Source organism: Corapipo altera, unplaced genomic scaffold (genome assembly GCF_003945725.1).
Source record: "Corapipo altera isolate COAL_440 unplaced genomic scaffold, ASM394572v1 2b, whole genome shotgun sequence".
Taxonomy (NCBI): domain Eukaryota; kingdom Metazoa; phylum Chordata; class Aves; order Passeriformes; family Pipridae; genus Corapipo; species Corapipo altera.
Window position 1 is genome coordinate 23825683 of NW_020884874.1, and position 17283 is coordinate 23842965.

The 17283-nt window shown below is 38.7% G+C and overlaps 1 protein-coding gene across 1 annotated transcript in view; it reads left to right on the forward strand.

Moving 5' to 3' along the window:
• The first annotated feature begins 611 nt into the window (after positions 1 to 611).
• The window catches only part of AIG1 (androgen induced 1), an 86820-nt gene continuing 70148 nt past the window's right edge, over positions 612 to 17283 (forward strand). Inside the window, exons 1-3 of the mRNA XM_027633906.1 lie at positions 612 to 635; positions 907 to 1062; positions 8838 to 8939. Coding sequence (XP_027489707.1) covers positions 627 to 635; positions 907 to 1062; positions 8838 to 8939 — 267 coding nt within the window. The 5' untranslated portion in view covers positions 612 to 626. The remainder of the gene's footprint in view (positions 636 to 906; positions 1063 to 8837; positions 8940 to 17283) is intronic.

Consider the following 17283-nt stretch of genomic DNA (forward strand, 5'->3'; position numbering starts at 1 on the left):
GCCTGGGGAGTAAACAAGCTGTGTGCACTTCCTCTGAACTGTACTAGAAAGGATATATGGGTCCTCAGGCAAGAGCATTCCTGAGCTAACTTATTAAAATTTTACTAAGCTAAGCTAATTAAGGAAGAAAAATGCAGTGATCAAACTAAGATTGAGTCAAGTTTGAACTAAATCAGTGGGTTCAGGTGATTAAACTAACAATTTAATATCACATATAATCTTATGATATTGCACACAAATACGTAAATGCAAAAAAGGAAAAGGCAGATAAAATAACAGTTTGCCATCAGGAAAGTGAATAACTCCTGAAGCTTTCTCATTCTGTCATTCACTACCTGAGAGGAACTAGAGATAGATTTGCTGAAGCCCAGGCCATGTGCTATGTCTCTTGGGAAGTCTCAGGCACCTCCTTCACCTCTGAGTGGAGTGTCTGAGGCAGGCAGAATCTCCAAGTGAGACCTCCTTTCACAAGGGAAAGAAATGCTCATCTCTTTTCTTTCCTTTCTTTTTACAGGGAGCATTCCTCACTTTTTCCACCTCAGAGGCAAATGCAATGACTGTGGGGATGAGTTGTATGGAGTGACACAGGAAGGGGTGGCTGCAGTTTAGTCCCCGGCAGGTGGCACATGTCTGAGGTGAGGATGGGAAGTCCCACCTCTGGAATGGTCCTTCCACTCACATTGATTACCCCCACAGATGAGGAGCAAGATGCATGCAGGACTTTGAGTCTAGAAGCACACGTGGCTTTTATGTGAATTAACTCTACCTGTATTTAAGGAACTGATGTATTCCCGCTCCCCATGTCAATTCCGTGGCAATATTCCTCATACGTGCCTGTGCCCAACCTGCTCTCTGCCAAAGATCTGATATTCTCTGTGTTCAAGAGTGTGTTTCCCTTCCATGCAGGTTATCCAGGCTGTCTTCTTTGGGATTTGTGTCTTGACCGACTTGTCCAGTCTTCTCACTAGAGGAAATGACAGTCAAGAACAAGAGAGGCAGCTGAAAAAACTCATTTCCCTCCGTGACTGGATGATGGCTGTTCTAGCTTTCCCAGTTGGAGTGGTAAGTACAGTGTTAGTCCAGGCATGTCTTTGCAAACTGGTGAACGATGTTACTTTTGATTGTTTTCTGCCTGAACGGCTTTCCCACCTCTATGCAAAAGACTATGCAGAAAGGGAAAAGTGGTAGAGTTGATTTTACTACTGTCTTGTTTTTCACAAGTGTGAGGAAGCACAAGTGTGAGGAAGCAACACAGTGTGTTGCTGGAATAATCTTTGGGTCATTAAAAAAATTTATATTATAATAAGAACTTGATTGTACAAGTAATTTCAAATGTGTATAGTCCCAGCAGCATCCTGAGACTCAATTTAGACTTTTTCTGCACCACATGTCATCATCAGGAGTAGTGAAAGTGCTGACTGTGGCATGTTTTACACTATAATGACCTGATGGGAGTTTGGGCTGTAAGCCATTTTGACATGGGCAAGAAGGGAAGCAAAAGTCCAGGTTGCTCCCTGTTAAACCCATGGGGGATTTAGAACTGACAGAATTGGTGTAGGAAAAAAGGGTTCTGTCAGTAATGTAAAAAACCATACAGAAGGTATGTAAAAATGTGATTTTTACATGTGTTTTTCAAAAGAAAATGATTCTTTGTATCAGGTCCTGCTCCACTGGGGCATTGCACGTCACTTTCACTGGCAAGAGGTGCTCAGTGTCTTTACATGTCTCTTATCACACACTGAAAGCAACTGAAAATCCAGAATTTCATGAGTTTTTACATAGAAGTGTAATATGTGTCAGTCTAGTTCTAAGTTACATTAGGTTACATTACAAAAATGTGTGAACATTTCGTTAAAAGTATTGTTTTTGTTGTAATTCCAGATTAGTCTTTAATTATTTTTTTTTAATTTCAGTGTACAATAGTTCAAAATAAATTCACTAGAAGCAATTTTTTTCATGGTAGAACTCATAGAAAGCTGTACGAGGTCTTTAAAGTTGTACTGTCTCACAAAAACTGATCATTCACTGTCAGTTAACAGCAGTTAACATATCAATCTGTCATTCGTAATTTCATATATTCAGAGATGCTTCATTAAAATTTGATTTCACTGTTTACGTGAAATTTCACAATAAGTGAAGAAATACAGAATACTTTTGCAAAGTTTCAAAAGGCAAAGCATATATGAAACACTGCAGGTACTTCTTTCATAAAAACACAGCTGGTAGCCTTCCCTTATTGTACTTGCTGGCCTACCTTTTAGGAGCTACCACAATTCATGTTGGGATAGCAGACTGCAGTTTTCCAGCCACGGTAGAAGAAACTGGATCAACTAATATAGTTATTAGAAGATCCATGCATAAACAAGATTGCAAATATATATTTAATGGGTGCAGAGATTTATATGTTAATATAAATCACGCCCCTCAGGATTCATGGTTTCTTTCCTGCCATTCTTATAGCTCTGTACTGTGTTCCTCCACTCCTGCAGTGCTCCTGACCTTGAAACTTTTCAAGATGTTGGAGAATTTTAGCTTCACTTTGTCTTAGCAATTCTGCACATTTCTTTCAGGCTCTGTTTCTCTTGCCACCCGTAAGCGAGGAATCCCAGCTAGCCATTGCCTGCACTACAGTTGCCATTGCAACATTTAGAAGTTAGCAGTTCCCAAGAGATGTGTTGCATACCTGGAGCTAGCTATTTTCCCAAGGGCTTCGTACAAGAACAGCTTAAACAAACGAACGTACAAATGCAGAAGATAGTATGGCCATGCTCATTGGACAGATGCTCTCCGTTTCCAAATGTGACCTTTCTGTGGTGAAGGGGAGCAATTAATTACCACATATTATTTCACTTCTTACAAAGCAAGCCTAAAAAGGTTGTTTTCGTTGTTATTTCTACTCCTGACTACTGGGAGACAAACGGCAGTCATGGCTAGGCTTCACAAATGAAGATTTGGGAAGGGCTCTACCCACATTTGTTACAAGTGCACTGGTGGCTAAAAAGGCCAATACGAGTTGGACAAGTCCGGTTGCAAAAGGCACAGCAGAAAGACTCCTTAGGTGGTGTATTCTGCAAGACACAATTCTTTCTGCGTTGTCTTTTCTCCTCAAGAGTGATCCTGAAGAGTGATCCTATGTGTTTTCTCACAGCAGAACTTCATAACTTAAGACTAGTCTCAGCTCCTTCCTGAAACCTGATCCTCTCCAGCAGCAGAGGAGATCTCACTGCACACTTGCCAAAGCCTGCCCACTGCCTGAGGCACTGCTGGTCACTGGAGGCTTTGCTTTGGTGGGATTAGGGGTAGGAAGAGTTCAAGGCCTTAAAGTAGCAAATATCTAACACTGACTTTGTTGTCTGAAGATCTGTTTATGTATAAGAAAAAACCCAGTGAAATTTTGCTATGATGGAGATTCTTGTTAGAAGGAAGTGCAGACCTCCTTTCCTTGAGACTCATTCACCTACATGGAGCTTCTCAGTGGTTCCCAGTAGTGACACAAGGGAACCTTCAGACATAAAAATTGGACAGATGTGAATAAAATCTTTGTTGGGTTCTAATGTAACAGCAGTGGTCATGCTTAAGTACTTGTCAGTTACCTTAACATCTAAATTATTTTTATTGCTTAGTGTTTTACAAGGGGCATGTTTAGGGAATAGTGCAAATACTGAGGAATATTTTAAAGCCTACTAACTGTAGTTTTTCAAGAGCAATTCACCACATTTTTTCTTGTATTTTCTGCTTACTGAAGCCCTTGAGATGACTTGTTCTGAAAAACAGATGAGAAAAGGGATTCCACTCCCAAGTCAAACAATGGAGTGTGAAAATAAATGTAACAAAGTAAAGTTTTTCATTCTTAGTACTTCCTAAAAAAGTATTACATATAAACCATCTGGGAAGTCCGACCACCAACCTCCTCCCACCTTCCAGAGGAGGGAAAAGAACCAGCCCAAGGGTAAATAATCTCTTTGGGTGGCTTTGCAACAAATAAAGTCTTGCAAACAAATCTTGCAAAATCTGTGCAGCAAATCACATCTCTCCAGTGTTGTGATATGCATTGTATATCTTCAGGGGCTCAGATAAAACTGAATTGCCAACCTACTATTTTGATCAGAAGCATTAAGAAATAAACATGAACCTCTTTTAAGGACATAATGATTACTGTTTACTTATTGTTGCTCTTTTTAATAGGACTCTTAAGAGAATGAAATCAGAAATCAAAGCCTTGTACCATGAAAAGTCTGTGGGCAACACTTCCTAGCATTTTTTTAGTTCATTATAAGCCTATGATACTATTCAAATGCCTCAGAGATTGGGAATCATCCACAAAAGAAAATTGCTTGCGTAGGCATTTTAGAAGTTCCTCGCCAGTTCTCATCTATAATTACTTACACTTGCCATCCCTTTATCTGTGTAAAGGAGATATATGTTGGGAGTAATTTACACTGCTAGAGAAATGGGAGACATGCTTAAAAGTCAGAGACTACACCAGTGGTTTAGACTATCCTTCCTTTTTTCTGTTTGTTTGACATAGATCACTAGGTTACCAACTTTCTGTGGTTAATTACTATTTTGTGTAAACTGTATATGGTTTTATCAATATGTTTCTTGTAATTTGTATAAAACAAGAGGAAGAAGAGATAAAACAGGCATTTCTAGTTTTTAAAGACTGTTTAATAGAAATAGGTGGAAGAACAAAAATTGAAATTATTGCACATTAAAAGAGAGATTGCTGCCTAGAAAATTGCAAACTCTACCACAGACATTTTATATCGTATAGCATTAATAGCTTTGTTTGGTCTGAGTTACTGGCTAGAATTACCTCAATTTTTATGTTATACTTTTATGTTTTTATAAACCTGTGATACAAAGGAGAGAAAACCAGGCATACTTTCTTATTTTCTGTTTCTCTGTACTGGTACAGGTAAAAGGAAAGCTGATCACCCTTCTGTAGATCATCAATAATGCTAATTTGTGATCTTATGCCAAGAAAAGATGTCTAGGCATTTGCTGCAGTTTCCTAGTTACACCATTAATTGACTAGACTACAGCATACTTTTGTTTCCAGAACTGACTCAACCATGCCAAAATCTCTCTGTTCTGGATTTTACCCTTATCTGTTGTGACAAGGTGACCTGTGATGGTAACATCAGTGAGTGGCGGTGCAATTGTCTCCTGAAGTCTATTCTGCGAGAGGGGTCTTCCCATATTTTCATTTCTCACTCCTTGTGATTTCCTTCATTGACTCCTTTCAAATCCATTTGGCATATTGCTGTACTAGCACTAGATCCCGCCTAAAGCCAGTACCTTGCCAGTTTGTGCTTACTGTGGTTTCTGCCTTCACCAACACTTTTCTTCTAGATGTGATGCCTTTAACCCTCAAAAAAGCTCACCAACAATATATTTATTCTCACTGTTAACCACGAGTGTGTTGAGGGATAGCCAGAAAGCTTACCTTTAAGTGTATTTAGAACAAATTGTGTCAAGGTCATAAGGGGTTTTTATCTTTGCCATGAGGCCATCCAGGAAATGACTGAACTGAACAGTGCAACCCAACCAAAAAGAAAAACACAAAGTGTAGGAAAATAAAGTTCCACTGGGTTCACTCTTCGTTTGCATAACATTTCTTGATTGGACTCACGTAAAAGTGCTAATTATACAATTCTTTTCATTGGCTTTACTTTCTTACTTTCTCTTTGCTTCCATTTGTAGTGTTTTGCCAAGCCACATGATTTCTCTTTTGAATCACCATCCGTTTCCTGACTTGTCCTTTAAAGTTTTTCCCTTGTCAGGGCCACATGCTCTTCTCATGTCCTCTGAAGCTTCAGAGACAGAGGACAGACACTGTCTTCCCTTAAGTGGGAGGACAGTGTTTTGTTTTCAGCCTTATTTTTTTTTCTGCTGCTATGTATTTGTTTAGCAGTCTTTCAGATGCCTGTAATAAGCGAGCTATTCCACAGTTTCGGTTTCCAAAGTCTACTTGCAAAGTTGAGGTTTGGTTTGGTCTGTAATGACCAGGACCCAAGATAGGTAATCATTAGAAACAAATAGAATCATTACAGACCCTAGATAGGTTAAGCAGCCAATGAAGGACTTACATGTTGCTTAACCTTATGTTTAACAAAGTAATTGCTGGCTTTGGAAAGCTGGCAATCGTAGGAGGCTCCTGTGCAAAGAAGTGTAAAAGCAATTGCTAGTGCCTGTTCTCTTCCTTGAATTCCATGCCTTGAGTTTGTCTGAAGGGGAAGTGGAAGGCTGACATTTGTGCCATTTTGCCATGGGAACAAAAGAAAATAAAATGTTTGGCTCCCTGAAATTTGTCTGCATGTGAGCAGCCTGTTCAGCCTGGCATGTGAGGGTAGTACTGTGGCTGTCTCCACAAGAGTGATGAATTGTGCCACAAGGAAGGCAGCATGAGTGTAAGAGGTGCAGTTTGAGCCTTGCATAGATGGTGTAAAAAAGCAGCTCACTTGAATCACAGTCTGGCACTGCATGATCGCGTGTGATCTTAGCGAAGCCCAGCCCAAATGAAAGTCTGCCAGTAGCAAAATGTAAGCATGGTATAGGTTATTTAATAGTACCAGACCAACAGTTGCTCATTAATCGAAGTAAACAAATTCAGAAGCAGCCAAAGTAACTATGTAGCAAGTCCTCATTATACTTTTTTTTAATCCAAAAAGTTCATTTTTATAGTTCATTTTATCCAGATGAACTAATTGTAAGGAAAGGTAAGGTGAACCATTTAAACACTGCAAGGAATCTTCCCCAGGGTGTTGCATTGGTCTCATGTCGGGTCATCCTCTGGGACGGGTTAGTTCTGTAACACATTGGGTTTTGCGCACTTCCTTTACCTTATGTCTGCCCTGTGATAGTGCTTTGCTAAGCAGCGTTTGCCGTCTGTAGTTCCAGATGGTTGCAACCAGCTAGGCTGATCCTTTTCCATCCATTGGCTGACTTTGGTTAAAGGACAGATGGCATGTTTCTTCTTTTCTTATGTTTACCTCTATTGTTTTATTCTGCTCCACACAAAAATCACAGGTCAGAGCATGCCAGCTTTGTCGTATTCAGTGTAATAAAGTTCAACCTAATTCTGGGTGATTTTTCTTCCTGTAGGACTTCTTTGGAAAACATTATCAGTCTTGGTCTTCATATGCCTGAGATCTTTTTATGTCCCAGTTGGTCTTAGCAGGTTCTCAGAGACCCACTGTGATAATGCATGACTTCTAGGAAGCCTATAGAGAAGAGGATACTTTGCTTCCATTTTTCCTGCTGTTCAGCTATTCATATCTTGGCACTTATGTGTCAGCAGGTGCGTAAAGAACTAGGCTCTGCCAGTGCCAAGACTGGCCCAGAAGAGAGATTTCTTGTGGGGTACTTTACACTTGCAATATTTTTCAGGCTGTCCATCATAACCTTTTTTTTTTTCTGGCCTCTGTGCACTAGTCAAATAGCCTAAGTTTATTCTGAGCAGGCACCAATAGCTATCATAACAGATGGACAACTGTGTTGGAAACCAAGAAACTATGTACTGTATACACACTGAGTGTACACTGAACCAGTGTACTGGTTCAGGTCATTCACATAACTGACTGGCTGAAGTCTGCATGTCTGTGGTTAGAACAAGATGCCATTGATTAACTGCAAACCTCAGTTTTAACTTTCCTAAGTCAGAAGCATAGGAAACAACTTATGCCTGCACTGTTGCACACACTAGTAATTCGCTGACCTTGCTGTGCTCACCCCATGTTTCTTTCACTTTCTTTTACTGAGCCCCTAAATTAGCTGTAAGGTCATGAGCAATATCAGTTTGGATGTAACTGAATAATTCCCTTCTGATCTCAATGAAAGTCTTATCTGTTGACTCTCAAACTTTAAACTTGAATTTATCATTACTGTGTAGAGATCCCCTGTACACGGCCATTGAGAAGCTGTTTGTCCAGTTATTGGGTTTTACTGCTATAAACGATGTCTTTTTTATTACTAGAAAACTATGGCTCAAATTCAAGGTAAGAAAGCAATGGTGTTTTAATTAGAAAATTACTTACCTGTCCCAGGTAAGGTAAGCTAAAACCATTATTTCTGTAAATTTTTGTGGGTTTATGTTGTCTTTGACTTTCAGACATAGGATATGTTTAAAGAATTTGTGCACACTTGGGAGAAAATTTAGCCTAGTGCAAACTTTACCTGAGACATCTGTCCTGTCCTCAGTCTAGAGGACATAATGGTTTTTCTCTGGGATCCTGGTAAATAGTCTCTGACAAGAACCAAGCCACATTTCATACTGACAAATGAGCAGGATATTAGAACTATTTTCTGTGGATCCCAGTCCATGAATTGTGTGGAGAGTAGTCAAAGGGTTATTTTTTTTTTAATGCTGTTTCGATGGCTAGCACAAATAAGTGCAAATATGAATTTGTATGGTTCTGTTGAGGGGTGAATGTTTCATATTTATATGTTCTATGAATTCCAAGTGATATTTTACCTGATTTTCCATTTGTTTTCGATCCTGTTACCGGTGAAATATTATTTATGTGCCACATCTGCTACTAAACTGTAGTATTCAGTTGTAATTTGGCCGTAGGCATGTAAGTGAAAACATGAGATTTTTTTTCCAGGCTGAAAGTCAAGGGGAGGAAAAAAAAAAGAAAAAAAGTTAAAACCTCTGTGAATTCAAAGAGTAAAACAGATTCACACTGTTTATTAGAGCAGTATTTGGTCAAAGAACAATGATGTCCATGTCTATCCATAATCATTTGCTGAATGCCCCATTTTGCTACCTATAAATGTATGGCTAATTGTTCAGAAGCATATATTTAAAAATGTCGTCTTTTTTTTCTTCTTAGTTTGTCGTGACGATGTTTTGGAGCATCTATATCTATGACAGGGAACTGGTTTACCCAAAGCTACTTGATAATTTTATACCAGCATGGCTAAATCATGGAATGGTGAGTAAAAGTTATGCAAACACTTTCTTGCGTAAAGAAAAGTCAAGACTCTGATTTCCCCGTGCATGACTCTGCATACACTTAGAGCTGATGCCCTCAGAAATGATTAAAGAACGTGGTTTGCAAGCAAGAGTAACATCTTTCCTTCCTTGACTCCTTGAGTCATATTTGAATCTTTATTAGCTTGGAACGGTGGAGATTTGAACTTACGTGTCCTACATCCCAGGCTAGTTGTGGGGGTCAGCTGTTTTCTGTGATAAGGTAGTTTTCTCAGAGAAATACCACCCTGGTCATGAGGAAATTTAATCAAAAGAGACTTCCACAAAACAGAAGTTCTGACTTAGACAAATCTTGCTCTAAAATGACAGAAACACTTAATTGAAAGATTTTTTTGGCATTCTACCAAAATATAATTTATGATGGAAATGTTTTTATTAAAATGTTTGTTCAAAAAAATCTGCTTTTGGACTTGTATGTTTTTAGAAAAAAAATTGAAATAATTACTGATTTCTCAAGCACACCAAACTTATGTAGCAGAACCTGTATCTGAATATTTTTAATAATGTGAAATTGTGCAGATTGAAACAGTGCAGAGTTTCAAAATTGCTGCATTGGTAATCATAAAGATAGTTTCTTCACAAGAAATCTGACCTTTTAATCCCTCTCTGGTATGTCAAGTCAGACATTCTTTCTCTCAACTATATGTTTAAATGCTAAGGGAAAGATAAGGCCACACTTTGCCATCAGGTACTTTCTGCTGTTTTTGCAGCATTATGCAGTGTTGTGTTTCCTTCTCTAGTTGCATCTGTGCAGAATGTTTCATTGTTACTTTGTTCTCCATATCAAGGCACGGCAAACCATTTGGCACTGCTGTTCATTAGTAGATGACAGCAGAGCTCATCCTTAAGGGTGTGAGTCTTGTATCACCACAGCAGATCAAGATTTGTCCACTACTACTGGGCATGATAAATTGGTCCTTTGCAGAGTGGGGCAGATGGCACTGCTGTTCCCTAATTTTTTGTAAAAAACGCAGTACAAGCGTTGCTGCTGACAAGAGGAGGATCAGCTTTTACTAGATATTGTACTGTTTTATGATGCTTTAAAAGGAACAGCATGATATTATGTGTGTGTAGAGCAGAGAAAAGAGTCTGATGACTCCCGCTGTGTTTGTTCAGGCTGTCCTCCCTCGAGTTTTGAGGTTGCAATCTGAACACTTGCAAACACTGCCAAACCATGCATACCTTGATTTTTTTCCCAACAACAGATCAGTGGCAGGTCTGATGACATTTCTTCCAGGTGACATTCCACATACTGGAAGTACCTAACCTGTAACATTTTTCATGAATTGTGAAGCAGTTTTATGTTGTTGTATAGTGTGAAGCAGTTGGCAACAAACAGCTGTATATATTCAGGAAGTCTTCTCTCTCAGCCACAACTGAGAGGCGACTCAAGCTCACGTTGCTTTGTAGAAATGTCTACTTGCTGGAATATATGAAGAAGGTTTTTTTATTTGTGATTTTTGGACATCGTAGAGTTTGCTGAAATGTATTGTATGCAAGCATCTTAGACTTTTTTTCGACTTGAAATATTGTAGAAAGCATTTTTGAAAGACTTTTGTAATGGAATTGTTTTCTGCATCAATCTCCATTTATCCAAGTGTTCCTTTAGCTCAGTCACAGGGGAAGCTTATGGCTGTGGGCTTTTCACCACATTTTAGTCACATTCTTTCTGATATTTTACTTATCATTTTATCCTCATCAGCTTTCATACTAATTAATTCTGATGCATTGCCCATAATAATATGAAAGGTTATTAAACTACCTTGAGAATGCCAGCACTTCACTTACTAGTAGTTACAATTTTGACATTGGCAAATTTTAGAGAATAAAATTTTCACCCGTGGGAAATGGGTAGGACCTCTGGGAATACAGTTTAGAAAAGTCAGGATCCCTGGCTGGTTTTTTATACTGAAGTAAACATTTATCCTCATGTATTTCTTCACATTTTGACATCAGCTGTGCACATTCAATGATAATTTTTCTGAATGCAAGGGTGGCCGTGCTGGAACCCAACCTTGTACAACAAAATTCACACAAGAGACTCATTAGCCTTGGCAGAGTGAAACCTGTCAGTGAGAGGTGGGTTGTTTTGCCTCTGTAGCACTGCTAATACATCCCACTTTTGTGTGAGCTTCCCCTGCAGTACCTGGTGCAGCTCTTAGGAATCTGACCGCAAATGTTACTTAACCTGTGAATACTCTTTCCAGGTTTTTTCACAACAGTTTCCCCAAAAAGTGCATTTAGCACAAAAAAAAAGCCATGAAAAGTGGAAAATGTAAAACTATACATTTTTCGCAGTAAAAAGATTCCTAGTTTACTTGAAAAGTCATATTTTTGAAAGTTTCTGGCAAAGGTATTATGACCAGCTGTAACAACTTGCTCAACTGTCAACATCAGCCTTCAAAATCCATACATAGAAAAGGAGTGAAAAGTCATGAAATCTGACTGTAATAAAGCAATGATATTTCCATTAGCATTAGAATATTTGAGAGTGTTCATACTTTAGAATATTTGAGAGTATTCATACTTCAGAAGCATTTTAAGGTGGCTATAAAGTAGGCTGTATGCAGAAACTGTTTGAAAGGCTGCATTAGCCCAGGCAGAAGTGGTTTGGGCAGCAGTGTCTGCTGCTTTTTAGGTTATAATAATTAGTTCTCATCGTCCTTTTTCTTCTCCTCCTTTCCCATCCCTTCTCTACAGTTACAACACCATCTGTACTTAAAATTCTGTTTTCTTGAATACTTAGTCTGTCTTGTTAATACTCAGAGATATCACTCCTTCATAACAATACTTTTTCAACATAAAAAAAAATAAATCCTAATTATAGAAAAAAATCCCCTCTAGGGATGGAAAACACAAATGAAATGAGCCTTGGAACTATGTGGTCCTGTTGCCAATTTAATCTTAATATTTTTTATAAAATTTCATAGAAACAGAAGAGAGGCTAATAATTGTGCACGAAATAAAAAGCCACAAACATAAAATTGCGTATGGTGTCCAGAACTCTGTTTCCGTTTTATATATCTATCTATATATAAACACTGTAATAGTTACCAGTATAATTCCTGTGTATGGGAAAATTTGTACAGTAAGTGGTGCCTTGCGGTACCAAACAGTTCTTCAGATATGTAGATTCATACACCTGTGAAAAATATCACTAACAGAGTTGTACTGTACCATAAAACTGATATTTTCGTCATCTCAGTCAGTTGCTTCATCCATAACCAGTGGTATCACTATGACTTGAGAAATGACCAGAGAAATCAGTGGCAGGATTGCTGTTGATTTCTTCAATGAAGAAAGGATTTCATCTCTGTTTACTATGTGAAGGAGCACATCTGAGTCGCTGAGGTTAAGCTTCTATTGGACAAAATAACTACCTGTCTAAAGAGAGTTGTTGGAGAATAGGGCTGTGTCTCAGCCGTGATCTGTTTCTGAACTGTCAGATGCACTTCCTAGATTTATTAGTTATGCAGATGAATTCATCTTTGCGGGCTACAATTTTAGTTGCCAAATTACTGAACTCTTTCATCAAATATGTCATTTGTGTTCTTGAGACTGTCCTGCAGTTTGGATCCATATCAGCTCATAATTCAACAGGTGCATTTTCCATGGGAAATAGTCTTTCCCATTTTCTGATGGCTGTCTATCTGATCTTTCTCAGTATTAGGAATTTTTAATTAAAGGCTAACCTTTAGTGTTTAAAACTAATGTGTCATAGTAATAGGCTTTTTATCAGCTCCTTCCTTGCACCTTTTTGTGTTGGTACTGGACAGGTTGATGCATGGATAACATTTGTTTCCGTAAGTTATATTCCCTTCAGTATTAGCACAGGCTACATAACTAGAGGTTGCCCCTATTCTAACCAATGCACACATAAACAGATATGTAGTCTGAATTAATTTAAGCTTGAGCATTGCTGATTTTGAGCCAGGTTACATGGCAGGACTCCCCGAGGTATCTATGCAAGTTAGCATACCATTTCAGCAAGAGTCCTTCTTTGTTTTTCGCAGACGCTATCTCAAATTTGTTTTAAAAATGTGAATCATCTTTTGTTTATGGTGAAGAAAGCAAAATGCAGAGATAGAAACTACTTACTGAGGAGTTTAAGTGGCTCTGGAGGTCACAAACAAAGTATTGTCTTCATATGAGAACTCTAGAGGAGAGGTCAGGAAGAGGGGAAGAAGAATATGCTCTGCATCTGTGGAGCTGGAGAAATGATTATTTCATTACTTCTGTGCCACTGCAGTCTATATGAGCTCTTCCAGTTTTGTCCTCTTGTTATTTTTTAATGCTGCTTTTGGGACATGGGAAACAAAGACATTTTTAAAAAGACTTACCCTCTGTCCTTGTATTCAGGAGAATGCACAAAAGCTGTGACAAATAGCAGAAAAATACAAGTTATGGAGAGGAAGGAGCCTGTCCAAGTGATATATCTCTACTTATTTCACAAGTTATCTCTCTTTTCTTATTGCTGAAAAGTTGAGCGCACCAGAGGGTGGTACGGAGTCCCACTGACCACCTCTCCAGCTGTTTTTCCTAGCAGCCTTATCTTCAGTCTGATGGCCTTGGCTTGTGTGTGTCTCTTTGTTTTACTGGTGGCAAGGACATAACCCTGTTGGAGTGAATCCAGAGTAGAACCATGAAGATGACTGGAGGGATGGAACACCTCTCCTATGAAGGAAGGATGAGAAAATTGGCATTGTTCAACCTGGAGAAGTGAAGGCTCCAGGGTGACTTTATTGCAACCTTTCAGTACTTAAAGAGGTCCCCCAAGACAGATGGAGAGATACTTTTTACAAGGAGATGTAGTGATAGGACAAGGGGGAATGGCTTCAAACTGAGAGAGAGTAGGTTTAGATTAGATATTAGGAAGAAATTCTGTCCTGTGAGGGTGGTAAGGCACTGGAACAGGTTTCCCAGAGCAGCTGTGGATGCCTCATCCCTTGAAGCATTTAAGGCCAGGTTGGATGGGGCTCTGAGAAATCTGGTCTAGTGGAAGGTGTTCCTGCCCACGGCAGGGTGGTTGGAACTAGATGATCTTTAAGTCCCTTCCAAACCAAATCATTCTGTGATTTTATGAAAGCTTTTTTTCTAGTGTAAATCTTTTTTCCTTGATGATTCGACAAGTAGAAAAATAGAAAAGTCGTGCAAAAATCAAAACTAATAGTAACCTGACATACAGAGATTGAAAGGTCTAAAACTGGTGAGTTTTTTGACAAACCCGTCTCTTCATCATTCGCAGGTCAGCTGCTGCACAGTGCTTGCTCTGATATATAAACAAGGAGATGTCCTTTCTTTCATCAGTGTTTCCATCTAGCATGTTAACCTAATAATCCTTTTCAGAAATGACTAATTTGAAACGGTGCATTATACTTCTTGGGGATGCTTCCTAACATAGCAACATCCCATGTATGCGCTCTCTTTATGCCTTCGTAATACCTTATGCTTGTGACTAGAAGATACTTACATTTTTCTGAGATTTGTTTCTAAATCCAATTTAAGGCTTTCAGGGATATTCCAAGTCAACTGCTCTTCTTAATTTACCTACAATATTTTCATATGTTAGGTGTGAATAAAGTTTTCAGTGCTCCAGAAAGGAGTTTCTGCTTGTTGCATAACTTGCAAAGTTTTCTGATAAAAATCAGGAAAAATTTTTAATTTAATATCCAACAGAATACCCACTCCTAGATGGCTATTATTTAAACATCTATCTGATGGAAAGAGTAGCAATTGAAGCTGGTTGCCTGGGGACTCAGAATATTTGCAAAACCCGTGAAAATAATGTTGTTGGATTTGTACACTTCTTGCATGTTCATGCTGAAGTTACATGGCTCCATCTGCTATCTTTCCTCATTATCTACCAGTTCCACCACTGGAGCGTAAATACAGTGGTATCAATTATCTCCCTGCTCTGGGGAGAAAAACAGCAGCAGCTTAAAAGATTTTTTTGATCCTCTGTTACTTATGTGAAGGGCTTGGAAATTAGTGGTGTGTCAAAACCTGTGATAGCGTAGCACCTGAAAATTGAGAGAGGCTGCTAGGGTGAAGAAGTCCAAATTATCTGAGTGGCATCCTCTAGGAGCGTTAGGAAAACCCCTTTACGTAACACAATAACAGCACAGTAGTTTTTCTGAAGTAGGAGGCTGGCCTTAACCATGTTGCATATCTGCCAGAGGACACTCATCAAGGTAAGGTGAAGACAGCTTTATAACTGAACACAGATGCTGAATGTTTTTGATTACTTGCTTTTTCCAGTCATCTGGAGAAAACACACATAGAGGCTCCTCCTCGTGTAAGTGACCCCAACCCTTAGTAATGAGGAAGCTTTTCTAAAACTTTTTTGAATATTTAGTAACAGCTAAACATGTGAGCCCTATTCTAGGTGTGAGCATTGCAAATGAAAAGCCTGAGAGCTGAAATCCCCAGATGAGATCTCTTTCAGAAGTTTAGCCACCTTCTGTTGACAATATCACATAACTATGTCTGTAAGCACAGAGGATGAGACCATCTAGTGTCAACATCAAGTTGTGGGAGTTACTACCAAAGGAGAAGAGTAGGGGAGAGAATCAGTGAGAGAGCATAAAAAGGGAGGTTAGGGAAAGATAGTTGAATGAGAAGAAAAGACAGGCGGGAGGAAAGAGATGAATCAAAAAATCAGCTGATGCTATTCCAACTCCTACCTAAAAAAAAAAAAAAGAAAAAAAAAAGAAAAAAGAAAAACAAAACAGATGAGGCAAGTGAATAAAAAAAAGAGCCACAGAGTAATGTAGACAAGCTGGAAGACACTCAAAATGCTAAAGAGGACCTGAGGGAGGAGGAGGAAAGGAGTAGCAAGGAAATAAACAGTAAGAAAGATGAAATGAAGAATGTGTTTTCTTCCATTGTTTCACTGGGAAGACTTCCCTCGGATGTATTAGTTAGAGGAATTGAGAGCAAGGAGATGGCTTATGGATGCTCTATGAGAGGAGGAGAATTGCTTCTGTTGCTGTTGGATGTAGTTTATGGGTCAGATGAAGTAGTATTTGCACAGTGACATTCCAGGAGCTTCAAAACCTTGGAAAAAGTTTAGGATGAAAACCACCTGCAACCATGCAGTAGTATGAGGCCTGCGTTCATATAAAACATATCTGTGTGATACTAGTAAAATGATGTTGATGTCTTTGCATTGCTGTCTATACTTTTGTCTGACAATGCTGTACGTTATCTTGACCATCTGTTTGACTCTCACAGCTTCAGTCCTGCTGTTGATAAAAGCCCACATTTTTTCATATCAGCTGTGAAGTGTGACTTGCATTGCATATTAAAACAGATGTGGTTTGCTAAGGGTTGCAGGTGTGCAGGAAGCACCAGAGGTAAGGAGATGTACTGTCTGTGTTTCAAACTGCCCCACTTAAACAGCCAAAACTAAGTGTAACCCTGGAAGTCATAATTATGCCGATAGTAATAATACTGGTAATAAAAGCTTAAAGCCAGATTTTCAGCTGAAGTCACTCATACAACTCTTTGTTAAGGTGATTATTATGGGCACAAAGCAAATAACCAAAGAAAAGCTCTGAAAGAACACATGAAGGGTTACTTAGATTTTCTGCCTTACTCTGGGTGTGGAGTACATACTGAGCATGTTTCCTAGAAGCAGAGTTTGGCCATGGACTGCTAGGTTTGTTTGTTAAACCAGCAGTGGTTTTGGATGGAAATGCATTTGTTTTGTTCTGTAATTTTGACAATATTAGGAATGCCGGTTTTGTTTTAAAATTTGTGCAGCTTATATTGCTTGCCATAATCACTGCTGGAGCTGTGCACAACTGTTTTGTAATGCTTAAGCTGTAAGCATTTCTCTGGTGCAACTGCTGGATTTATCAGATATATGGTTTACAGGTTATAAATGTAAATAAATGTTCAACTTTTAAATAAGTCCAAAATATATTCATAAGTGGTATGCATTTTTGATAAAAATCTGTGCTCTTCTCTCTCAGTTAAAATCAGACACTTGTTTTGTCTTGACATAGTAAATTTCTGTTTTCTTCTCTGAGTTTTTTTTCCAGAGAACATGGGCAGATAGTAGAGTCTAGCTTTAAAGGATTTATTATTATGATTAATAATGAGTATATTCAAGCAGTGTCTTTTATAAAGAAAACAGAACATTTCACTGGAAAAAAATATGTATTGGAGGAGGGTTGCTTATGCTGAAGAAAGTTTAATAAGTCAGCTGCCAGCTACAAGTTGCGTACTCTAAACGCTCCATATGCAAGTCATCCTGGAGGTGATCACCACAGAGAGCTTTG